The 27,361-nt window shown below is 45.0% G+C and overlaps 1 protein-coding gene across 1 annotated transcript in view; it reads left to right on the forward strand.

Moving 5' to 3' along the window:
• The window catches only part of CSMD2 (CUB and Sushi multiple domains 2), a 675,416-nt gene extending 658,554 nt beyond the window's left edge, over window positions 1-16,862 (forward strand). The window contains 8 exon segments of the mRNA XM_081223918.1: window positions 1,050-1,161; window positions 1,735-1,914; window positions 9,733-9,795; window positions 11,024-11,185; window positions 12,666-12,778; window positions 14,852-14,939; window positions 16,350-16,488; window positions 16,678-16,862. Coding sequence (XP_081080044.1) covers window positions 1,050-1,161; window positions 1,735-1,914; window positions 9,733-9,795; window positions 11,024-11,185; window positions 12,666-12,778; window positions 14,852-14,939; window positions 16,350-16,488; window positions 16,678-16,837 — 1,017 coding nt within the window. The 3' untranslated portion in view covers window positions 16,838-16,862.
• Window positions 16,863-27,361: the final 10,499 nt, after the last annotated feature.

Raw genomic sequence — 27,361 nt, forward strand, 5'->3', positions numbered from 1 at the left:
GACAAATAGGACATTATTGCAGCATCTTGAGAGAAAGATGAGGGTGGGATGGAGCCGGGGTAGCGAAAGTGGACATAGAGAGATGTGAAGGGGCCGGGAGGTATTTTGTCGGTAGAACCAAAAAGACTTCTTGAAGGATTGAATGGAGGGGTTGAAGGAAAGGGAGAAATCAAGGACGACTTGAAGTTTTTGACTTGCACAACTGGGTGGATAGGGGTACCATTTGCTGAACGAGGTGATGGGTGTGGAGGAAGGGAGGAGAAATTAGGTTTCACCTTGCGTTTCAATTTGCTCCCAGAGGTAACAGAGACGCGTGAGTGTTTTGAGCTGGGAAATAGTGTGATCCGAGTTGCAGTTTAGGAAGCTGATCTGGCAGCGTGGTGCCGCACGGATTAGAGATGGAGAGATGGAGCTGGTGGCTGCAGGGAATGTCAAGTCAGACAGTGAGGGGCTAGTGGAGCAGAGGGAGGGATGCAGGGAGGGTAGCAATTCTGCTCAAGAGATTTTTCACAAAGCATAGCTCCAGATTCTATAGGGGACATGTCCTAAAAGAATTTATAGATTCATGGAGGGAAGAGACACACACAGTAATATTCTACTTTGCACAGTTCTTCACATTTCATAAAATGCTTTCAAATCTACCCTCACATTTGAGTGTCACGACATTCCAGTGTAGTGTGGCAGGGCTGCTCATCCCAACTCTACACAGGAAGGCTAAGGTGTAGAGAGTTTCGTGCAGCCTGGCATCCAGTGAGTAAATACAGATACCAGAACTCAAACCCAGGGTCTTCTGATTCTGGGTCAGGCACTCAGCCCCCCGCAGCAGAATATGATATATCCCATGAGAGTGTTGATCTGGCCCAGGGAATTGGGTGAGGCCTTGTGGAAGAGGCATAACGTAAGCTGCCTCAAGGGATAGATAAGATTTAATCAGGCAGAGAAACAGAAAGGTGGGTAGGAGTAATGTCGTGGGAAAGTAAGCAGTCAGGTGACAGGTATGAAGCGTCGCTGGATGGAAGGTGATTGTGGGAACTTCGTCCTGGCCACAGGTTGGAAGCACCGTGCTCTTCCGTTGTCAGAAAGGTTACCTGCTCCAGGGCTCCACCACCAGGACCTGTCTCCCCAACCTGACCTGGAGCGGAACCCCGCCCGACTGTGTCTGTGAGTTCAAACTTCACCTACAGCCCAGACAACTCCTCCTGGCAACTCATAATCTCCCCCAGCTGGGCATCTAGGCAATGCTTGAGTGCTCTGAATGACAGAGCTCACAACTCCTCACTGGGCCCAGTACTGGTTTCTTTGTACTCCTTACCCCTTGGAGCCCCACAGAAGATATTTACACACAGAAGCCTTTCTGATATTTGAAGGCAATTCCTATGCCTTCGCAAAGAAAAAGAAAGAACTTTCCCATGGCAGCAAATACTAACAACTACAAGGCCTGCCCTCAGGATGGAAGATTTCAGGCTTTTGACCATAATTACTCCTTTTCCCTCAGGAAAATTGCTGCAGGTTTAGGTTCCCCCAGGGTTGACTGAGCCAATATCCACAGGATCTCCATCTTGGCCTCTCGTATAGACATCAAGGCTGGGGTGGGGCTGGGGCTGGGGAGGGGATGCTGGACCTGAAAGGGACCCATAAGGGAAAGGAAGGGGGTGGTCCATCAAGGAACAGGGGAGTGGTGGAGAGGCCTCCTGGAGACCCTCGTCTCCCAGCAGCGTCTTCCCTGTCATCCAGCCCACCACTGCAAGCAGCCGGAGATGCCGACCCATGCCAACGTTGGGGCCCTGGACTTGCCCTCCATGGGCTACACACTCATCTATTCCTGCCAGGAGGGCTTCTCCCTCAAGGGTGGCTCCGAGCACCGCACATGCAAAGCAGATGGCAGCTGGACAGGCAAACCACCCGTCTGCCTGGGTGAGTGTGCCCCCTTGGTGAGCTTCTCCAGGGTGGGGGGGCCAAAGGGGACAGCTGAGCTTGAGTGAAAGAGGGCCAAAGAGAAGAAAGAAATGTGATTTCCGGAAGCTGGAGCCTGCTTCTGATTTTCTGAGGTGTTGAGTCTAGGAGATGAAACCAGAGCAGTCTAAAGAGGCACAGAGTGAAGCCATCCCAAGTTTTACCTTGCTACCTTCTGCTTGAGCTTAAACACTCTGCCCAGTGTTAAGTATACAGTAGTCTAAGGAGTATACTTAATCATCAGACGGAGAAAAGCTCTGTGTTCCACTAAGCTGGAATAACACGTTATGCATATATGCCTATCATAACCTTGATAAAACTACCCACTCACAGATCCCTCAGGATTACCGTGATGTCTCAGACCTCCCTCCCCCTCTTCTTCATTCATTTGTTCTCTATTTATTGAGTATTATCACTGTGCGTGGCTGTGCCGGGCATGGGGGATGGGGAGGTGAAATACACAAACCCTGCCCTAAAGGAACTCACATTCAGCTGTGGAAGACACACACATTATCAGATATAACAGTACCTTCAGGAACACAGAGATGCACTGAATGCTGTGGGGATGATGGGAAGGGCACTAATTCAGCCTAAGGGGGAGGGGAGAATCAGAGAAGGCTTCCTGGAGAAGGTAATCTGAGTCCAGTCTTAAGTAAAGAATCCAGCAAGGATAAAGGGTGGGTTCGGTGCTAGGATGGCATTCAGTAAGATGTCTGTTACAGGTGCTGACCTCACCTCACCACATTCCAGGTATTGTTCTAAGTACTTCGTGTACTAACTCAATCCTTGCAGTCATCCTATGAGGCAGGTGTTACTCATATCCTCATTTAATATATGAGGAAACTGAGGCACAGAGAGGTTAAGTAACATGCCCCAAGGTCACCAGCTGGTAAAGGGAGAGAGCTGAGATTCAGACCCTGCAGGTCTAACTTCAGAATCCATGCTCTTAAGTACTCTGCTGTCCTGCCCCTCAGAGAGAGAAGGCTTCAGGTTCAGAGCTAGAATTTAATAATGTATTTTCATTGTATGAATTGTTGTAAATTTCTTTTATTTAGGGAAAGTAATATTTGTGTTCCACAAATGGTAGTGGTATAATTTTTCTTTTTTAGAGTACATTTAACGTTTAATTGTGGTAAAATATACAAAACATAATATTTACCATTTTAACCATTTTAAAATGTACAATTCAATGGCATTAGATACATTCACAATATTGTGCAACCATCACCACTATCCATTTTCAGAATCTTTTCATCGTCCCAAACAAGAACTTTGTACCCATTAAACAATAACTTTCCATTCCCCTTACTCTGCAGCCCCTAATAACCTCTATTGTATTTCCTATATCTATGAATTTGCTGATTCTAGGTACCTCATGTTAGTGGAATCATATGATATCTGTCCTTTTGTGTCTGGATTATTTCACTTCGCATAATTTTTTCAAGGTTGATCCATGTTGTAACGTGTTATTACTTCATTCTTTTTTATGCCTGAATAATATTCTATTGATGGATATACCACCTTTTGTTTATCCATTTGTCCATTGATGAACATTTCAGTTGTTTCCACTTTGGGGCCATTATGAATAATGCTACTTTGAACGTAATGTACATGTTCTGTTTGGATATATGTTTTCAGTTCTCTTAGGTATATATCCAGGAATAGGATAACTCAGTGTTTAACAGCGCAAGGAACCGTTCTGCAAAGTGCCTTTACATTTACTTTACATTCCCACCAGCAGTGCACCAGGGGTCACCAGGGGTCTAATTTCTCTACATCTTCCTTGCCAGTACTTGTTATTGTCCAGCTTTTTGAGTATAGCCATCCTAAGTGGGTATAAAGTAGTATTACATTGTGGTTTTCCTTTACATTTCCCTAATGACTAATAATGTGGAGCATCTTTTCATTTGTTATTGGCCATTTGTGTATCTTCCTTGGAGAAAAGTCTATTCAAATCCTTTGCCCATTTTTTAATTGGGCTATTTGCCTTTTTATTGTTGAATTGTAAGAACTCCTTTATGTCCTTTTATGTTCTTTTTTCCAGCTTTATTGAGGTATAATTGACAAAACAAATTGAAATATATTTAAAGTATACAACATGATAATTTGATATACATTGTGAAAGGATTCCCACTATCAAGTTAACACATCCATCACCTCACATATTTATCTTTTTTTTTTTTTTTTGGTGAGAGCACACGAGTTCTACTCTCTTAGCAAGTTTCAATTATACAATGCAGTATTATCTACTATAGTTACCATGTTATACATATACATCTTATCTTATAACTGAGAGCTTGTATCCTTTTACCAGCCTCTCCCTATTTCCCCCTCCCCCCAGCCCCTGACAACCACTATTCTACTCTCTTTTTATAAATTTGACTTTTTAGATTCCACATGTTAAGTAGTAGCATGCAATATTTGTCTTTCTCTGTCTGGCTTATTTCACTTGGCATAATGTCCTCCAAATTCATCCATGTTATCACAAATGGCAGGATTTCCTTCTTTTTAAGGCTGAATAATATTCCATTGTATGTATACACCACATTTTCTTTATCCATTCATCCATCAATGGACACTTAGTTTGTTTCCATAGTTTGGCTATTGTGAATAATGCTGCAGTGAGCATCTCTTCAAGACAAAAATTTCATTTCCTTTGGATATATAGAAATGGAATTGCTGGATCATATGGTATTTCTATTTTTAATTCTTTTTTTATAGAAAAAAATCTCTATCCTTGTATTGGTTTACATTATTATTTTCTTCATTACAGAGAATATCTATTATTCATGTCTGCTCCTATAACAGCAGTCCAGCTTTTAAAAATTTCATATTATTCCTTTACATAATTATACATTAGATTTGACTGTTGATCCTTTACATTTATTTTTGTTTGTTTGTTTGTTTATTAGTTTCTGCTTTATAACAAAGTGAATCAGTTATACATGTATATCTGTTCCCATATCCCTTCCCTCTTGCGTCTCCCTCCCTCCCACCCTCCCTATCCCACCCCTCCAGGCTGTCACAAAGCACCGAGCTGATCTCCCTGTGCTATGCAGCTGCTTCCCACTAGATCCTTTACATTTATGATTACACATTACCTATTTTTAATTCTTGAAGGAACCTCCACACTGTTACATTCCTACCAACAGTGCACAAGTATCACATTTATCGGTTTGTGTATATTGAACCATCCTTTCATCCCAGGAATAAATCCCACTTGATCATGGTGTATGATCCTCCTAATGTACCATTCATTTGGTTTGCTAATATTTTCTTGAGGATGTTTGTGTGTATGTTCATCAGGGATACAGGCTTGGAATTTCCTTTTCTTGAAATGTCCTTGTCTGGCTTTGGTACAAGGGCAATGTTTTGAGTCCTTACACTTTATATTTTGTATATCTACTGTAGGTTATGCTTTGTGTTTTTCACGAAGCTTACATAACACATATTTACAACAGTCTTTTTTTTTTTTTTTTTTTTTGCGGTACGCAGGCCTCTCACTGTTGTGGCCTCTCCCGCTGTGGAGCACAGGCTCTGGACGCGCAGGCTCAGCGGCCATGGCTCACAGGCCTAGCCGCTCCATGGCATGTGGGATCTTCCCGGACGGGGGCACGAACCCGCGTCCCCTGCATCGGCAGGCGGACTCTCAACCACTGCGCCACCAGGGGAGCCCCCACAACAGTCTTTTTTTAAGCTGATAGCAACCTAACTTGGAATGCATACAAAAGCTCCACGTTTTTACAGTCCCCCACATTTTATGTTTTTGCTGTCACAATTTACATCTTTTATATTGTATATCCATTAAAAATTATTGTAGTTATAGTTATTGTTACCATTTTTGTCTTTTAACCTTTATACTAGAGTTACAAGTGATTTACCCACTAACATTTCAATATTAGAGTATTCTGAATTTAATCATGTATTTATCTTTACCAGTGAGTTTTATACTTTCATGTGTTTTTATGTTAGATTTTCACTTCCACTTAAACCCCTGCTGTTTAACCCCTCTATTGAATTTTTCAGGTCAATTATTACATTTTCAGCTCTATGGTTTCTGTCTGGTACTTTTAAAATATTTTCTCTTTGCTGAAATTCCTGCTTTGTGCATTGCTTTCCTGACTTCAGTGACCATCTTTATGACCATTATTTTGAACTCTCTATTGGGTAAATCACTTATCACTGTTTCATTAGGATCCGTTTCTGGAGAGTTATCTTGTTATTTGGTTTGGAACATTTTCCCTTGTTGATTCACTTTCCCTGATTCTCTGTGTTGGTTTCTACTCATTAGATAAAACAGGCAGCTCTCCCACCCAGTCTTCTGTCATTTAGGCAATGAACCTCACCAGTCAGTGCAGCCCAATCACCTGGTGCCTCCCAAACCTTTGTGATTGTCCAAGCTGTCGTCTTTATTCCTAGTGGCTCCCAGTAGTTGAGGGTGTACCAAGACCCATCAGTGTCCCACAGAGGTCAGCACCTAGATGCAGGCTGATTAGAAGCAGACTCTCAGGCAACAGTTGGAAAAGTATGCAGTCAGACCCCTTCCAGGGAGAACCTGGGAGATTTGCATTTTTACCTGCTCCCTCAGTGTGAGACCAGGTATATAGCCACAGGGGTTTGTACTGTGTCCATTTAAAAACTGCTTCCTTGTTTGCTGTAGTCCTGTGGGACTCATGAACACAAGCCCCAAGCCCCATTGGCCTTCAGAGCTGGGTGATTTGGGCACCCATCCCTCAGGTGGCAGCCTTAAAAGTCAGGGTGCTAGATGTGTAGTACAAACTCAACACTCTCAGGGAAAAGCTGGGAGTTGGGGGTCCCTCCTGATTGTATGGTGCCGTGCCAGGTGTGGGGTTTATTTCAAGAATGTGTCTCAGCCTTTCCTACCTGTTTTGATGTGGGTATTTTCTCAGTCACCCAATGTGTAGGTGTCACTCAGCTAGCTTCTGGATTTCTCTCGGAGAGAATTGATCTGTTTTCTCCTGCACATTCAGTGTATCCGTGGGAGGAGGGGAATTCAGGAGCCTCCTATGTTGCCATCTTGGTCCAGAGTCCCTTCAGCTGTTCTTTATATATCTAGAATATAAGACCCGTATCAGATGCATGATTTTCAAATATTTCCCCATTTTGTGGGTTTTCTTTTCACTGCCTTTTTTTTTTAATTTACAGTACTTTCTTTTTTACTTCGTTCATCACCTAAAATTTAAGCTCCATTTTGTCCTGTGTTAATTTTTTTCTTTTTTTTTTCAGGTGTGGATTTTTTTACAGCCTTATTGAGATATAATTGATATACAAAAACTGCACATATTTAATGTATGCGATTTGATGAGTTTGGGTCTTTTCACTTTCCTGTTGGTGTCCTTTTAAACACAGAAGCTTTTAATTTTGATGAACCTCAATTTATCTATATTTTATAGGTTTACTTGTGCTTTTACTATCATATTTAAGAAACCATTGCCTAATCCAAGGTCACAAAGATTTGTACCTGTGTTTTCTTCTAAGAGTTTTGGGGTCCAAATTCATGCTATTGCATGCAGATATCCAATTGTCCCAGCACCATTTGTTGAAAGGACTATTCTTCCCTCATTGGATTGTCTTGGCACCCTTTTCAAAGGCCATTTGACCACAAATGTGTGAGCTTACATTAGGATCCTCAGTTTTATTCCACTGATCTGTATAACTGTCCTTATACGATTACCGCCCAGTCCTGATTACTATAGCTTTGCAGCAAGTTTTGAAGTTGGGAAGTGTAAGTCCTCCTTTTTGCTCTTCTTTTTCAAGATTGTTTTGGCTATTCTGGGCCCCTTTTATTTCTATATGAATTTTAGGAATGGATTGTCAATTTCTGCAAACAGACAGCTGGGATTTTGATAAGGGTGGTGTTGAATCTGTAGATCAATTTGAGGAGTATTGCCATTTGAACAATATTAAGTCTTCCAAGCCATGAGCATGGGATATCTTTCCATTTATTTAGATCTTTAATTTCTTTCAATGATGGCTTGTAATTTTCAATGTACAAGTCTTGCACTTCCTTGTTTACATTTATTCTTAAGTATTTTTTAAGCTATAATAGGTACTTACATTTAAAAATACAAAATGCTTTAGATGCAGTTGAATCGCAACTCAACCCCTTACTATAAGACCCTGGGTAAGTCCCTTCACCTCTCTGCCTCTAACAAGTTTCTCTTCTATTAAATGAAGACAATAATGTCTACTTCACAGTTCTAAGAGAAGGAGTAAATGAAATAATAACGTGAATAAAGTGCCTAGCACAGTGTCTGGCACATAAAATGCTTTCTCCCTCTTTGCTCCCTTCATCTTATAAAACCTAAAACAGGGCTTCCCTGCTGGCGCAGTGGTTGAGAGTCCGCCTGCCGATGCAGGGGACACGGGTTCGTGCCCCAGTCCGGGAAGATCCCACATGCCGCGGAGCGGCTGGGCCCGTGAGCCGTGGCCGCTGAGCCTGCGCGTCCAGAGCCTGTGCTCCGCAACGGGAGAGGCCACAACAGTGAGAGGCCCGCGTACCGCAAAAAAAAAAAAAAAAAAAAACAACCCTAAGACAATAAAGGCATTTTGTTCAGAGGTGTGCCTTCATGGAGTCACTGTGGAAAATATGTCCACAGCCTTCTGTACACCCGAACATAAGCTGACTTCAGAGTTGGAGACAGTAGGGGGAGTCCCCCCCTTTACTTGACAACAAGACAGATATTTCTGTTGTTTCTCTGCAAAAGAAGAAAAGACATTAATATTTATTGACTGTGACTTTCACATTCATAACCACATTTATTCAGCGTAGACCTGTGAGATATGTTTCAGTATTTTCCCATGTTTCAGATGAGGAGACAAGACTCTGAGTGGTGATGTGACTAGATGAGGTCACACAATCACTAAGTAGCACTGCTGGGACCGGAACCTAGGCTGTCGGGCTCAGGCCCAAAGCCTTCTCCTTTGCCTTTGCCTGTGAGGGCTTCTCCGTCTTAATATCGTGACTCCAAGGGACGGAAGCCCTCCACTGAAACCCTTACCGGGACTTAGGCGCTTCACCCTTGATTGGCGGAAGGCCGTTCCTTGTGCCAGGCCTCTGGGAGGAAAGCAGAGGCCCTTCAACCAAGGGTCCTCCGTAGTGGCATTCAGCAGACCTGTGTGCTAGGGTGGGAAATAGACATCTTTATTGTCCTTTACCTCTTACTGAAATTTAGCATTTCTTTAATTTAGGATATAGACAAAACCTTGTAGTAGTGTTAGCAATACCTATAAATGTGTCACCAGTAGAAACTGCAGAGATTTCCACATTACACTACAATAGTTATGGATATCACGAAATGTTGTTGGGAATTCCCTGGCAGTACAGTAGTTGGGACTCTGTGCTTCCACTACAGGGGACACAGGTTCAATCCCTGATCAGGGAACTAAGATCCTGCATGCCGTGTGGCATGGCAAAAAAAAGAAAGAAATGTTGTTTATGTTCCTGACTACTTCAAGATTAGAATAGTTACTGGACCTACTACTAGATCCTGTTATTTAATGCAGTAATAAAAAATCACATATATAGCTATATTCTAATTTTTTGCTTAATATTTCAATGACTATAATTGGTAAGTGGATTTCCTTTAAACTCTTTACATCTCACCAGACAAAGTAGCCCACCTCCTGGTCTAAGAGGATAAGTCCAAAGCAAGATCTCAACCCACTGACTTAATGTCAGAGAGCTGGCCATTATTTTTCCAATAGAACATAAACCAGAGAGTGAACCTGTTTTCTTCCATCCTCTTTCCCCAGCAGAGGTCCGGCCCAGTGGGAGACCCATCAACACTGCCCGGGAGCCTCCGCTCACTCAAGCTTCAGGTAGGTACGCTCTAGATCTTTGGCTCAAGAAACTGGTATTTCTTCCTTCACCTACTTACCCAGAAACCTGCACATGAGTTTCTGTGTACCCAATAGGGGGGTGTGAAAGCAGTCTATAGAGCTGAACAGATTTCCCCACCTACCTCCCAACCCCAGGCAGACGTCAGGAGGAAGTGAGCTTGAAGGAAGCAGGAATTGCATCCAGAATTGAGAGCCAAAGGCTTCTAGAAACATGTCCAGAGTTTCAAGCTCTGGAGCCAACCCTTTCTGGCACAGGGCTGGCCAGTGTGTGGTCAGACACATACACCCAGGTCCTGCCTTAGGGAGCTTGCTGGAAATGGTTACATTTTTAAAACAGGTATTGTGTCTTTCAAGGTGTGATGTGCAGAACTGGGCACAGAACTGCAGGTATGGCCTGAGCAATGCAAAATTATTCTAGAGTATCATATCCTTTTTGGAACCTTATACTTTTATTTACCATATTAGCACGTGTGTTATACAAGAAAGAAAACTAGATTTGGCATCAAACTCAATTAAAGTTCCATTTTGGTCACTGACCAGCTGTGTCCTTGGACAAAGAAACTTCACCTCTTGAGCTTCCGTTTACCTTTTGTTAAAATAAGGCTCGTAATACTCTCCCTAGAAAATTATTATAAGGATAAATAACAATTTTGGTTGCTATCATTCATTATATGCTTTTATGTGCCCAACATCATGTGACATACAATCATTTAGCCCCTGACGAGATAATCAGGACAGCCCCATTTACAGAAGTACAGATGTGGCCTACACAGGTGAGAAAGTGGAGACTCTTGTATGTAATCAAACAACTGATAATTGACAGCCAAAATGAGACTCCAGATCTGCCTGACTCCATTAGTCCATGTTCCTATTTTATGACATTGGTTTTCTCTCCTCTCTTCTTCTCTTTCTCCGTCTTTTCAACCCCTTCCCTCCTTTTATTTTCTTCTTTCTTCTAGCTCATTCCCCCGTCCCCTCATGTTCTCTTTTCTCTTTATCCACTTTCGCGCTCTCTCTCTCTTTCCCTCCACCCATCCACTCTGAGACACAGAGCAAAACAAGGAGGCCAGAACACTCCACCACCTCCTGCGTGTTAGATGTTGGGGAAAACCATCTCAGGGAGTGAACTGGGGTCAACCATCAGGTGGCCTCCATTCCACCAGCACACGTGAAAGCCCCTCTCACATCTGTTTCTCAATTCCTCTAGTTCCTGGGGATGTTTTTGCAAAGAATTCCCTATGGAAAGGTACCTATGAGTACCAGGGGAAGAAGCAGCCAGCCATGCTCAGAGTGACTGGTTTCCAGGTCATCAACAGCAAGGTCAACGCCACCGTGATGGACCACAGTGGAGTGGAGCTGCACTTGGCTGGTAAGGGTGTATGGGTGGCGGGGGCACATGCGCTTCACAAGAACGAGTCTACTGTCACTTCCTTGTACTATCTTGCAGGGCTAGTCTGGTGGGCAGGGGAAGAGGAAGTGTCTATTCATCTTTGTTTACATGATAAAAGCACCACAGACTAAAGGGAAATGGTTAGATGACAGACATTAATAAATTGAACATACAAAGAACCCTTACAAATAAAGAAAAAAGAGACGTATAGCCCTAAAGACTGAACCAAAAATGGGGGGCAGAGAACTCCCAGAAGCCAAAGTACAGACAGTTCATAAACAAATGGAAAAACCGTTTTTCGCAATAATCAAAACAAAGTAAACGTATGATGTCACTTTCCACTTATCCCACTAAGATTTTATTAACAATAAACTCTGGTGCTAGTCCAGTGAAGGTACCAATGCAGTGCTGGTCAAAGTATAGAATAGTATAGTTCTAGAAAATAATTTGTCAGCTTGTCTCAAGAGCCATGAAAATGGCCCCATCAATTACACTTCTACGAATTTTGATCATAAGAAATAGTTTTAGAGGGAATCAAACATTTACCAATAAAGAATGTTCACATTACAGGGCTATTTCCATAACATAAAACCTGGGAATAGAAAATTGCCTCAAAAGAAATGGATATATTAATTATAGTACGTCTGCCGGATAAAATATTATGCCACTTTGGGAGAAAATACACCTACTACAATGCATTTAAAATGGGACTCCAGGTTTTGAAGGAAAAAATTATATTCGTAAGAAAGAAAATTGGAAGTAACTACACCAAAATATTAACAGTGGTTATTTCTCAGAAGTGAGATCAGGAGTGAATTTTCTTTCTTCATGCATCTCTGCATTTTCCAAAATTTCCCCAATTTTCAAATTTTCTATAATCAGAAAAACTGAATATCTTCGAAAGCAAGTGTGTATTCGAATAGATGGGTAGAACGATGGATGCATGAGTGAATGACTGTACACGTGAGTACACGACCCCACGTGCAGTCACAGCCACTCACTCATGCACACACACACAAACACAACTAACGTTCATATTCACTCAGTTTCTCTAAGCCATAGTCCTAAACACAGTCACACACTCCCATATACATGCCCTCATGCATTCCTGTACCCACTGAATTGTAAGCACAGCCATGCATTAACTGACCCTGTAACATATACAAAATCCAATTCCCTTTATTCTCACACATGCATGTGTAGACAGGAGCCCAACCACAGGTCAGTAATCCAGTTGATTATTAACACCCATATGCCCATTCTTGTGTATCCTCACATTCAGCCTGCACAAACTCACAGGACACACTACACTTACCTAACTCCCGTTATACATGGGATGTACACACCAACATCTACTTGTGAAATCCCACTCAGACACTCACACCCACATACCCACAGACTTGGGTTTTGAAATTTTCCTGGATCTTTCAAGTGTACCCTCTGAACTTTCTTTTCCCAGGAATTTACAAGAAAGAAGATTTCCATCTCCTCCTCCAAGTTTACCAGGTTACAGGGCCTGGGGAGGTCTTTGTGAATAAGTTCAAAGATGATCACTGGGCCTTAGATGGGCATGTAAGTTCAGTAAAGCCTCACTCAGTCCTTGACCTCCCTGTGCCCTTGCCCCATCCCTGATTCCCAGATCACTGGTAGGGAGGAGGAGGGGAGAAGTTGGTGGAAACTCTTCGGATCAACATGGAAACTTGGGAGGAGGGTTTCTTCGGGGCCAGGACTGGGAGCAAGGGAGTCCTCATCTGCTAGTAAAGTGAGCACAGGAAAGCATAGCAAGGACCAGGAGGCTGAGAGTCTAAAGGTCAGTGCATCTGAGCGAGGTGAAGTAGGTTCTGATGTGTGAGCAGAAAGCAAGAGATTGGAGGTTGGCAGTACATGAGTAAATTCAAGCGAGTTGAAGGTCACGGTGTGGTGGTGGGAGCTGGGAGAAGGTGGTGAGTCCCAGATGCACACTGAGCATCTTCTCACGTTCGAGGATGCCTGTTGTGGGTGATTTAGCACAGCTTGAGACACCAGGAGCTGGGGGAAAGGAGACAACTCTCTTGCGTTCTCTTGTGGGAAAGACTTGTTCCGTGCAAGGGCGTTCTTCAGGTGGGAGTTCTGCAGCGACACTCCTCTGCCCATACCTTCCAATCTCACAGGCAGGGGAGTGGGGCAGTCATCTGTCACGTCCTCAGCTTCCCTGTCTTGGATTATTGAAGCTAGAAGCGGAGGGGTGGGAAGGAGGAAGAGGTCATGGGGCCAGAGGAGCAGAGAGCTGAGGGGTCAAGGTGGATCCTCACGGACAAGACTAGCTGGTAGAGGGCTGTGGGTTGAGCGACTTTGATGATAATCACATGAGAAGCAAGCGGTTTCTCCAGGAGCTGGTACATGGGGTTAGTTCCTCAGGATTCTTGGGAGTATTCTATGGATCCCCTTGGGTATCCTGGTCCTGGCTGGCGTCAATAGTAGTAGTCCAAAAGCTGTGCCAGGACACCAGACTCCATTGTGCTGGGAGGATGGCCAGAGGGGAGAGAACAAGGGTAAAGTTGGGAGCTTGGAGTGCAGGCCAAGGGCTACATGTAAATGGCGCTCTGGAGGGCCAGGAACAGCCGGAAGGGCTGCCTGGGACTACAGCCAACAATCGGGCCCACTTCTCTGTCACCCGGGCTGTGTTTGGGGGGACAGGAGGCGGGGGTCAGCCTAGAGCACAACAGACAGAGGGCTGCACCTGGGGATGGAGCATGAGTCAGGAGGAACCCCGGTAGCAGAAGCATCCTCAAAGCAAGCACGCCCTCGGCCGAGCAGTCCCCAGCCCACAAGTTTGCGTGTCTGTGTCTGGTACACCAACATCACAGAGGCAAGTGCAGAGAGAGCCAGGAGGAGTTATGTCCCCAACTACCCACCCCCAAATTGGAACTGGGACAAACTTTCCAAAGTACGTTCAATCTGCTAGCTACATTTTTTTTTTTTTTTTTTTTTTTTTTTTTTTTTTTGCGGTACACGGGCCTCTCACTGCCACGGCCCCTCCCGTTGCGGAGCACAGGCTCCGGACGCGCAGGCTCAGCGGCCATGGCTCACGGGCCCAGCCGCTCCGCGGCATGTGGGATCTTCCCGGACTGGGGCACGAACCCGTGTCCCCTGCATCGGCAGGCGTACTCTCAACCACTGCGCCACCAGGGAAGCCCATGCTAGATACATTTTAATCATGGTTTGGTTTGCTCCGCGGTGCTCTAAAACTCAGTTTTTCATCACAATAATAATAGCTAACATTTACTCAGGGCCTATTAGGTGTTCTAAGTGCTTTACCTATATTAGCTCATATAAATCTTCAGAGCAGCCCTATGACATAAGTACTGTTTTTGTTCCCATTTTAAAATGAGGAACTGAGGCACCAACAGATTAAGTGATTCAACCAGTAGAAATAAAAATGTCTCCCTCCCTCCCGCGAGCAGTTGGAGCCCCTGCCCCATCCCCAGCACCTCGCCATTGCCTGAGGGTGGGCAGAGAGCCGATGTCAGTGGAGGTGACAGGCAGGTGGGTGAGCCCAGCTGTGGGCACCCTGTGCCTGTGGGCGTGTCTCCGGCCTGGCTGGCCGGACCTCTCGCTCCTTCCGGCGTGCCTCTCATCTCACTCTGTCTGCTCCCACCCTCACAGGTCTCCCCAGAGTTCTCCGGAGGCACCTTCATTTACCAAGGCGCTGTCAAGGGCCAAGGCTTTGGGCAGTTCGGCTTTCAAAGACTTGGTAACTAGCGTTTGTCCCTGGAGTGTATGCTTGAGCGGGTGGCGGAGAAACTTGTATGTTGGCATGGAGGGCAGGGGGTTGGTAAAGTTCAACAGTCCAAGAGGGGCTCTTAGCCTCTTTTGGATCAGGGACACCTTTGAGGTTTTGATAAAAGCTGTGTAATATCTCCCCAGAAAGAAGCGCAATGCATAATACCCTCAACTTTTGCCAAACAGTTTCATGCTCAGCCCTGGATTTGAAAGCCCCCAGCTTAAGGGACATTGGGTCTCAGATGCATCGTCCCACAACACTATCTAGCCAGCCCTCGGGCATCCCCGGGACCCCCCGAGCATTACGACGTGGGGTTCTCAAGGCAGTCTCAGTCCCAGAAGGGTGGTATTGCTGTCCTCATTTTACAGATGGGAAACCAAGCGTCAAGGAGGCTTCCTTCCCTACTTCCTCCCCGGCATCTTTACCCTGGACCAAGCATCCTCAGTGTCGGGCATCCTCACTCCAGAGACTGGCCTTGACTCAGAGCCTCTAATGTGGGGAGGGGTCCTGGCTTCTGGGAAGCAGTTCAGGGGGAGACAGGCAGGCCCAGGTGCTTGATGGGCAGCTCGATACACCCCAGGTGCTGACTGCCCTGTCCCCCGGGACCCCCTGTCTACCGAGGCAGTGCACTGTGTTTTCTCCCAGCTCTGACCTTCAGAGAGCTCCTCCTTGGCGTAAGCGGAAACCTGCTTCCCTGTGCTTCCCACTCCGCCCTGCTCCTGCCCTGGAGTTATTCCTAGCTCTATCCTCTTAGCTGCCTGCAGTAAAAGCACTCCCTCTTCCACACAGCAGCCCTTCAAAGACTTGAAAGCAGTTCCCTGGCCCCTTACACACCAGAGAGACCTCAGGAAACCGAGTTCGTCTTCTGGCTTCACGGCTGACTGCCGGTGTGCCGGGCAGAGCCGTCCCCTCTTGGACGGAGCCTCACCCCCTCGGTTCGCTGACAGGGGCAGAGGCTCTCACCGTGGTCTTCTGAGCGCTCCCAGTCTGGGGCGAGGGGCGGCGGGGAGGAGGGGAGACCCTAGGAGGCCGGAGCTTCAGCACCGCTGCCACGCCCTCCAGAGCAGGTCCACCTTCATGTGCTTTATATTTTGGCTTCCTTGTAAGGTCTCATGGGATAAAATTTCTATGGCCGAAAGAAGTTTGGAAGCTTCTAAAGGGCTGCTCTCTATTAAGGCTTTATTCTGGGACATGGTTTCAGGTTCTCCCGCAGACTGGCTTCCCCAGGCTTGACCAGCTCGTGTGGACTGACCATCCTTCTCCAGGGAGGACGGCCCAGTGCATGGGGGAGGCAGGTGGGGGGCCCCGGCCAGCACCCCAAGCCCCACCACAGTGGCCACCGTGTCTGTGACCTGAGGTTTCTGCTCTGGGACTTTGCAGACCTCAGGCTGCTGGAATCAGACCCCGAGTCCATTGGCCGCCACTTTGCTTCCAACAGCAGCTCGGTGGCGGCCGCGATCCTGGTGCCGTTCATCGCGCTCATCATCGCGGGCTTTGTGCTCTATCTCTACAAGCACAGGTACGGGGAAGGGACAGGAGGGTCGCACGATGGGTGCCAGGGCCTCTCCCTTTCCCTGAGCCACCCAGAGCCCTCCTGGCTCAGGCGAGCTGTGACCTTCTGAAGGGGACACAGAGCCTCCCTCTCCTCTTAGGGCCCCGAGTCTCCTCTCTTGACGTCTTGGTCACTCTCTCTCTCTCTCATTCCCAGGAGAAGACCCAAAGTTCCATTCAATGGCTACGCTGGCCACGAGAACACAAATGTGCGGGCCACGTTTGAGAACCCGATGTACGACCGCAACATCCAGCCCACAGACATCATGGCCACCGAGGCGGAGCTCACAGTCAGCACGGTGTGTACAGCGGTATAGCCTCCAGGCCAGGCTGCCTTCGTCACCGCCACTGAGAGCCCCACCTCCGGCAGCTGGTGAGACACACACCCCTACAGACACATCCAGTGTGAGAGGGACTGAGTGCCCAGTGCTGCCCTGTGCTGCCCACTGAGGCCTCCGTACACCTGGGTCGGAGACTGTTGTCACCCTTTTTACAGATGGGAAAACTGAGGCACAGAGAAAGGAATTAACTTGGCCAAGACCACACAACTAATAAGCAGGGTCAGAATCCAATCCCAGGCAGGCAGCTCCAGAGGCTGTGCTCTTAGCCACTAGGCTCAGCAAAATATCCAAGTAGGTGTATTAGTCAGAACTCTCCAGAGAGAGAGAGATACATATATATACACAATATATGCATACATATATATGTACATATATATATAAACTCTCTAGAGAGAGATATATGTACATATTATGTGTATGTTTGTATTGTATATATAGATATAGAGAAAGAGAGATTTATTTTAAGGAATTAGCTCACAGGATTGTGAGGCTGGCAAGTCTGGAGTCCACAGGGCAGGCCTGCAGGCTGGAAATTCCATCAGGAGCTGAGGTTGTAATCTTGAGCCCAAAGGCTGTCTGGAGGTGAATTCCTTCCTCTCAAGGGGGACCTCAGTCCTTTCTCTTAAGGCCTTCAACTAATTGGTGAGGCCCACCTACATTATGGAGGGTAATCTGCTTTATTCAGAGTCTACTGATTTAAATGTTAATCACATCTAAAACATGCCTTCACTGCAACATCTAGACTGGTGTTTGACCAAACAACTGGGCACCAGAGCCTAGGCAGTTGACATATAAAACTATCCATCACCTAGAGTGTAATAGATGGGCAGTTGCCATCCCTGGCGTTGGGCAAGACAGGAGGGCCCCCCATTACCCAGACAGAGGGGCAGACGCACACGGTGGCTCCCATGGGTCCACTGGACACCCTCTCTCTCTCTCTCTCTCTCTCTCTCTCTCTCTCTCTCTCACACACACACACACACACACACACACACACACACACAGTCCTGCCAGGAGGAGCTGACAAGTCTAGAAGGCACGGCCACTCCCCGCTGTGTCCTTCCTCACCGATAGCCCTCCTTCTGGGGCCTGGGAACCTGCAGGAACTGTCCCCACAAGGTGTGCAAGCCGCACCCTTCTGAGAACCGTGTCATCTCCCGCAGACCCCACTTTCTGGGGAAGGCAGGTGCCCTCTCTCAGGTGCCTCCCGGACCTTAGTAAGCCCAGCTCTGGGGAGAAGCACCCCAGTGCCCAGAGAGCTGGGGTTCCAACAGGGCAAGGGAGTCATCAGCCAGACCCTAAGCAGGGACAGCTCTCCTTCCATGCTCCTGTCTGTGGCAGTGCATGCGATAGGCAGTCCCGGCCCGACACGCATGCAGCTCCTGGAGGGAGCAGGCTGTGTGAGGGGTTGGCTGGCGGGAAATGAGGGACCGGTAAATGCTGGGAGAGAGAAAGGGATTGTAAAACCACTAACCAGCACTGACTTCCCGGTCTCTGGCATGCGTTGCTTCCTTTCATCCTCACAACAACTCCAGGAGCATTTTCACCACTTCAGCCTGAGTCTCAGACCATACGCCCAGTCGGTGCTGCAGCCCTCAAACATCCCAGCTTTAAGCGCTCTGCCAGGCTGCACCCCATCCTCCCCTCCCCTCCCCTCTTTGGGTCCACTTTTTTTCTCTAGATCATCTCTCTTGCATAAGTCTAAGCTTAAAATGATAGGTACTAAGATAATTTATACATAAAGAAATAAAAATTATCTTCAGAATATATAAAGGCAACTATTGAATACAAATAAGTAATTGATTGAGTGTTTCTGCACCAAAACAAATATTTAAAGAAGGAGGAGAAATTCTTCCAGTGGGATCATTTTAATATGTCCAAATTAGTTCTGAGGTTTCACCTTTCTGCTCCATCTTTACTTTTTCCTACTCATACAAATAGAAAGCAAAAACGAAAAAAGAAGAACCCCCTCTGATGACATAAATCAGGCCTTACAGGTGATCTGTAGTGACTCTAAACTTTGAGTTGCAGAATTATTGAACAGTAGAGGAAAGAAACAAGAATGTCCCAAGACCTGCACACACACCCTCACTGCCACTCCACATCTGGGGCTCCGCTGGGTCCCAGGTGCCTGTGTGCACGAGGTTTCACCTCTGGGTCACCTGGAGTTGGTTGCTCCAGGTCTAGGCAGCCCTCGCACTGCCCCTGGCCAGCATCCAAGGCCTCGGAGCATCCCGCCCAGCACAAAGCTCTCCGCGAAGGCCCCTGCTCGCTTCCGGCCCTCCCAGAGCTGGAGCAGAGAAGGTGTTGCTTGGCTTAGGAAGGTGATGCATGAAAAACCACCCTGAATAGACGCACATACATTTAAAATGAGTGACAAGGTGATAAATTCAAATGATGCCTCACAAGAATGGCTGAAATTAAAATAAACCCCACACAGGGAAGTCATCGAGGCCTGCGGGGTCAGCAAGTAGAGGGCAAGGGACAGGGCTGTGTTATGACTTTCATGGACCCTTTCCTCTGTTTAAAATTAAAAATGGTACTTTACAACTATGTTGTTATACAGATGAATATAATCCAGGCTGGATTCATTATTACACGGCCATTATTATTATTTTCACTTTTTCCTTCTGATTTTGAAAGAAACTAAAAACACTTTCCTGGACCCCTAAAAGTGTAGCAGCCCCTAGGCGCTGGGGCTCCTTTGGCTGACAGGTAAGTTGGCCCTGCCCGGGGGAAGAAAATGACATGAGGAAAATATATATTCTTCTGTGTGTATTTCCTACCTACACCTCCACCCTTAGTTCGGGAGGATTAAAACTCAAAGGTAAAGATCAAGGCAACTGATTTTCTTTCATTCTTTCCCCTTATTCCTTCCTTGCTTTGCCTCTTTCCTCTTGCTTTCTTCTGCTCCCACCCTTCACCCACTGCCCCTATTGTTTTACAAACTCTGGTGTGATCGGTTTGTTCCCAGTTCTCCAGGGGACAGGAAGTAAGCTCCCCTGGCACAGTGCCCAGTGCCCATCTTCGTCTGTCTCTCTGCCCGTGTCTGCTACTACTGGGACTTGGGCCCTTGCCCTGCCACCATCCACCCCCATCACCCCGGAGAGGACACCCACCCAGCCCCGACTCGGGGCCCTAAAGGAAGAGGGATGGCTGCCATCAGAGGAAGGACATTATGGATTGAAGACAGCCAAGGATTCTGTGGGTGTGCACGTGTATATAGGGGCCTGAACACACACAAACACACACCTCTCCTTCAGTGGAGTCCTACAGAAGAGACCACAGAAGCTTGAAAAGCGAAATGTGTGTGAAAGATGCCCCATGCCCTGCTCCCCACAAACACAGAGAAGAGGTAAAGAAGACGCAATGGATGTGTTAGCAGACACATCCCATGGCGGTCGGTACGCAGAGACCGGCCATCTGCAAGTGGACGGTCCCAGCCGCAGAACGACAGCAAGGATAACCCCAAGGGCCGAAAACAATCTTAAGACATCGTTTGGAAATCAGTTTCTATTTTTTCTAACATAATTTTACTGAGCTCTAAACGCAGTGAATTTAAAAAGTCCTCCTAGGTTGAAAGCAACACTGAAGAAGTAGGGCACGTCAGGGGCGGTAAGGGCAGGAAGCCGGCCATGAGCCCAAGGTCAAGTCTGCCTGTTAACTGACAAAGAGAAACAGGTGTGTGGCCCAGACAGGGACACCAAGTCTGCAGGCATCGGAGAGGTGCTGGAAGGGACAGGACAGCAAGACAGCCCCAGGGTCCAAAAATAATGGCTACCGTGGACTGAGTTCCTCCTCTGTGCCTGACACTTTATAGGTGGTTCATTTCTAGACTTTACAGCAACCCCAGAATGTAGGAAATAGTATTCCAGATGGATGAGAAGGCAGAAAGGTGAAGAGATGCAAGCCACACAGTAAGTGTGGGTCTGACTCCAAAGTCCACTACACCAGCTTCAGAAATCTGGGTCTAGAAGGGGGAGGAGTAGGTGAATCTCTAAGTAAGACTGTGGCCAAGGCTGGTGGGCCAGGCAGGGGACCCATGTATCCTATCTGGGTCCTGTTCTCTCCACCCTGGCAGCATCAGGGCAAGGACCCATTACCCCAGGCTTCCTGGAGCTGGTGCTGGTCCCTCGGCTCCCAGCAGCCCCTCGCCATAGCAGACAGAGGCCCTAGGAACTTTTTTTTTTTTTTTCCTGTGGTACACAGGCCTCTCACTGTTGTGGCCTCTCCCGTTGTGGAGCACAGGCTCCGGACGCGCAGGCCCAGCGGCCGTGGCTCACGGGCCTAGCCGCTCCGCGGCATGTGGGATCTTCCCGGACCGGGGCATGAACCTGTGTCCCCTGCATCAGCAGGTGGACTCTCAACCACTGCGCCACCAGGGAAGCCCTCTAGGAACTTCTGAATCAATAGAATGGAGTGAATAAGGCATATTCTCTCCAGCTCCTTGCAAGTAGGTTTGATTAATTTTGAGTTTCATCGTGCTTGGGTCATTGATGAATTCCATTTAAGTATTGTTGAGAAGCTAATGAGTTTGGGAATCAAACTGTGGCATTTAGAGCCCTTTCTCTGTCCTCGGGAAGGGCCCCGTGGGCTTAAACCCCTGTGCATGTGTGACATGCTGGCCTCAGATGTTCAGATCACGTATTGGAATGACAGATAGAAACATACAGGGGTGGAGTGGCAGGGACACCTGGTTTGTAAGCAGATTCTGAGTTGAAACCATGAGATCTGACTCGTGAAGATGGACTGAAGTGAGAGTGTCAATTTCCAGCAGATGCAACTGGCAATGGCAGGAGCCCAGCTGCCCACACCTGCTCTGGGTCACAGCATCCTTGGGCTTGGCAGGAGAGGACCAGTCCAGACAAACACACTCACATGCTCATCTCTCTCTTTCTCTGGAAGCAAATGCAGGAGACTCTTTGGCTGTTCCCTTCCCCCCTTCTTACACTCCTCTGAGACCAACCAGTGGACTCCTCCTCCAACCCTGCCTCCACCCCTCCCCTTGTGAAGTCCCAGGAGATGCCCAAGGAGCACATGCTGGTGCGGCGCCCAGCACTCTGCTGTGCATTACCCTTTCCCACCTCTGGCATTTTCTCTCCACCTCCAGAGGCTTGGAAGCAACCAGGGCAAACTAGGCCCTTCACCCACCATTCACACCATATACCCGCTGCCATCCCATGAGGCTAAAAAAAAAGTAAAACAAAAACAACAAAAAAATCTTTTGTACAGAGATATATTTTTATTATACAAAGTTTGTACAGTACCAAAAAGGAAAGAAGAAAGGTGTAAATTTTTTTTCATTATTGTAGGTAAATGGTAGTGGAAGCCTTTTTGTAAATGTAATAAAATGTATAAATATGGTTTTCAGAAATCATCAAGTGCTGTAAATATGTAATCTACACACCTTCTTGGCTTGTCTGCAGTATATACATTTAATTTATCTGTCTCTGTATATGAGGCTTCCCCCTGGGGTCCTGCATTATGGTACTTTCCTGAATTTGAAAGCAATTTTAAAATTTTTGAATTCAAATAAAATATAAATTTTGCATTGGTTTTCTTACCTTTTTTATGGCCTTTTTCATGGCTAGGGGCAAGTGTTTGTTGGGGAAGGGGAGGAAAGATATTTGGGACTAAAAGTCAAGTGGAAATGTGGAAATCTCTTTCTTAAATGGCTTTGTGTTGCCTCCAGTACATGTTGGGAACTCTCAGCCAAAGTGATAGTGGAGGCACCATATGCAAAAATTAACTCAAAATGGATCAAATACCTAAACAAAAGACCTAAAACTATAAAATGTTTACAAGAAAACATGGGAAAGCTTTGTAACTTTAGACTTGGCAATGATTTCGTAAAATAGATGAATTGGGCTTCATAAAAATTTAAAACTTCTGTACATTAAAGGACACAACAGAGTGAAAAGGCAACCTATGGAGCAGGAGAAAATATTTGCAAATCATATATCTGATAAGGGATTAATATCCAGAATATATAAAGAGTTCCTACTACTCAATGACAACAAACAAACAAATAAAAACGGGCAAGTGACTTGAACAGACATTTCTCCAAAGAAGATATAAAATGGCCAACAAGCACCTGAGAAGATGCTCAACATCACTAATCATTAGGGAAATGCAAATCAAAACCTCAGTGAGAGCCACCTAACATCCATTAGGATAACTACTATAAAAAACATGAAAAAAACAAAACAAAAAACAGAAAATAACAGGTGTTGGTAAGGATGTAGGGAAATTGGAATCCTTGTGCACTGTTGCTGGGAATGTAAAATGATGCAGCCACTATGGAAAACAGTGTGGAGGTTCCTCAAAAAATTGAAAATAGAATCACCATATGATCCAGCAATTCCACTTCTGTATATCCAAAGAAAATGAAATCACTATCTCGAAGAGATATCTGTTCTCCCATGTTCATTGCAGCATTATTCACAATAACCAAGGTATGGAAATAACTTGTGTCTGTCAGTGGATGAATGGGTAAAGAAAATGTGTATGTGTATATATACATGGTTATATAATGTATGTGTGTGTGTATATATACACACAACGGCATAAATAATAATAAATAACTTTTTAATTATAGTGATGCCCAGGTCAGCTCAGGACAGAATCCTGGGGACAAAGAAGCTGCTCCCCTTCAGGATGGGGTCTGGCCTGAACTGAGGAGGTCAGGGTCTAAGGACTGCAGTCTAAAGGGCAGGTGGCTTAAGCAGAAGGAATCTATAGCAGAGAAAGGCCAAATCAGGAGGGTCATCCAGGAGCAAAGGCCCCTAAAGGAGAGGTGAAGAAGGAAAGGAAAGACTGGCAAGAACTAGGAGTCTCCTTCTCTAAATGCATATATATATTAGAAGTCATCATTTTCATGGAAATTTCATCCAGACTGCCTTCAGGTTCCCAACTCCTACTATCCTTCACTTTTGCACTGCATCCTGGATCCCATTGTCCCACAGTCACCTCAGTAACCTGATTTATATGAACTTTCCCAGTTTTAAAAATCGCATTTCATCTGGGACATCATGTCTTGTATTTATCTCCTGGCCATAGAGAACCAGATGTGTAGACCCAGCCCTCCCATCAGGGATGTCAGTACCTTGGCTGGGATTCAAGGTCAGGAATTGGACTGTTATAAAACACAGGCAACTGGTGGATTAGGAGCTGGGAGCGCAAAGTAGCAAGTATTAAATCTAAGTTCCAAATATAAATTCACCCAACATAGAAACACTTTATAATAAATTGCATACAATTTCTAGACACCCCTTAAAGTGAGGAACACTCCCAAACATTCTGCTAGGACAGGCTTTCATAAGCCTAAGGACATAGAGGGACAGTGCCTGTGAGACAGTCCCTGTAAGGTCACCCAACACCAAAAGAAGAGCATGCCTTTGAACTAAGAAATCAAATAAGAACCCAAATTACTCCATCCCTCACTCCAATAGGATCACCTGTTATTCCTGGTCTAGGAAAATCCTATACATTTATTTTATCATGGACAGAAAAGGGGCACTCAACATACCTACAATGTTTCTATAAGAACAAAACAGAAAATAATTAGTAAAACGTTTTAGCTAATGAAAATTCTCCCTTAAGAAATAAAGGACAAGAATCATTTTTAAAAGCATTCCAACATTAATTAACTATAATTAAACAGGCAATTGCAAATATTACAGTGCAACACAAATAAGTTAAAAAACTCGAAATACAAATGGACATATAACAGAAAGAAGTACAATGAGAGCTTACCAAAAAAAGCAATAGCTTAGAAATTAAGACCAACCTGCAAAGTGTCCTAGAGATAATAGACACAGAAAGAAAGTATAATAAAGACATATAGAAAGAAAATTAAAGCACTTAAGAAAATAAAAATCAGAGAAGTAAAAAGGATGAGGGATAAATTAGGAGTTTGGGATTAACATATACACACCACTATATATAAAATAGATAATCAAAAAGGACCTACTGTATAGCACAGGGAACTCTACTCAATATTCTGTAATAACCTATATAGGAAAAGAATCTGAAAAGGAATGGATATATGTATATGCATAACTGAATCACTTTGCTGTACACTTGAAACTAACACAACGTAGGAAATCAACTATACTCCAGTATAAAATAAAAATTAGATTTAAAAAAATAAAAATAAAATAAAAAGATAAGCATAGAAGACAAACAAATATAAACTAATTTATGTGAAATAGGAGTCCCTGAAGAAGGAAATATAAATAAATGGAACAGAATTGATATTTATGGCACTCTAAGAAAAACTTCTAGAACTAAAAATATTTAACCTATATATTGAAAGTCCCACCATGTTCCAGGGGAAATTATCCTGGAATAGCCAACTCTGAGACATATCCCAGTAAAACTCTATTTTAAAGAAAAAGAAAACATTCTCTGGGCCTCCAGGTTAAAAATTAAATCAGTTGCAAGGAAAGAAAATCAAGTTGTCATCAGATTTCTTAATAGCAACACAAAAAGTGAAATGAGTAAAGCAACATTTTCAACAAACTGAAGGAAAGAAAGTATAAGCCAAGGGTTGTATATACAGCGATTATTAAGCATCAAGACTATGAAAACACAGTATTAAAAATTCAAAAACTCGGGAATATTTTACTCAAGAGCCCTTCTCAAAAATCTAATGGGAGGACGAGTTGCATCCAGCCAAGTGATAATTGGGAAACTTCAGCAAAAGGACTGGTATGACTGGGACTGAGAATTGTTTATATCAAAATCTGAAATGAAGATGGAGATAAAGAATAGTATGTAAATGCCATACTTCTGACAAAGTGGAAATAACATACTTTGTTAACGTGAAGAGAAGGGAGAGAAAGGGGGAAAGTAAAATGACTCATTGATTGTGACATAAGTAATAGGTGGGTGTCAAATAACGGTATAAAGAGGGATCTCTCTCTCAAACTTGGAAATGTTGAAATTTTGGGCCGAATGCTTTTTTGTTGCTGGTCTCGGCTGTCCTCTGCATTATAGGACATGTAGTAGCATCCCTGGTCTCTACCCACTAGATGCTTGTACCTCTCCTCCCCAAGCTGTGAAACAACCTAAAATGTTTCCAGACATTGCCAGATATCTTCTGGGGAGCAAAACTGACACTCACACACACACACACACACACACACACGCACGCACACACATGCACACACCCTCCCTCCATTGAGAACCACTGATACAAAGCTAATAAAATAGCAAGGACATAAGTAGAGAAAAAGAGGACTAAGGGCACTACATAAGTATATTAGTATAAACGAAATTGCTAAAATAAAAATATTTATATTGTTAAATATTAATACATGTTTGTTTGTTTGTTTGCGGTACACGGGCCTCTCGCTGTTGTGGCCTCTCCGGTTGCGGAGCACAGGCTCCGGATGCGCAGGCTCAGTGGCCATGGCTCACGGGCCCAGCCGCTCTGCGGCATGTGGGATCTTCCCAGACCGGGGCACGAACCCGTGTCCCCTGCATCGGCAGGCGGACTCTCAACCACTGCGCCACCAGTGAAGCCCAATACATGTATTTTTAATGTACCCAAAATATCACATTGTGAAAGAACCAGTAAATATGACAAATACACAAAGTAAATACAACATAAAATAATATGACAGGTCTGAAAACAAACATAGTCCTTATATCATGGAATGTAATTAGGTTTAATTCACCTAATAAAATTTCAGATTAGCTCACAAAGTAAAGCTCAACTCTATGCTGTCACAAGAGGCAGACCTAAAATAAAGTGACTCAAAATAGCTAAAAACAAATGAAGAGGCACACCTTCTGCATGTTCCAAGACATTTACACATTCTGGAAACCTAAACCTCTAGTGGGGGAGGGGTGGGGAGGGAGGAGCTCTCACATTCACACTTTGGGGCCAGATATGGGCACCCTGAGAACTAGAGCCAAGTGGACACATCCTTACCTGAGGCATGGCTTGGTGCTAAAGTAAGGAAACTTAGCTGCTACAGTTATTACTGTTAGTCTTTCAAAGGGGAGAATCATCATCATCAACAACAACAAAACAGTGGGCAAAGGGACAGCAAGCATGTGCAAACAAGAAACCAGGGATCACCATCTTGGTATCAGAAAAGTGAATTCAGGCCCAAAGGCATTAAACAAGACAAAGAATGACACTAAAGGACACAATTCACAATGAAGACATAACTACTCACCAAATAAGCAGCCACTGTGTTTTTTTCCCACAAAGCAGAATCTAGGAAATGCAAAGAGAAATAGAAACACACCAATAAAAGGAGCTTTAACTCATCACTCTGAACACAATAGATCAAGGTAACAACAAAAAAGAGTAATGTTGTTGAAGACAGGAACAAAATAATCATAAGGAAGTTTTTGTGAATATGAAATAGGCTGGGACCTGGGACCCTTTACTGGAGGGCTTGCCCCTAGGCAAAGTCCCCTTGAGCAACAGAATACAAAGAAACTACAAGAGATTAAAAATAACTGCACGCATGCTAGGTTGGG

This window comes from Mesoplodon bidens (assembly GCF_964165515.1).
Source record: "Mesoplodon bidens genome assembly, chromosome: 2".
NCBI classification, from domain to species: domain Eukaryota; kingdom Metazoa; phylum Chordata; class Mammalia; order Artiodactyla; family Ziphiidae; genus Mesoplodon; species Mesoplodon bidens.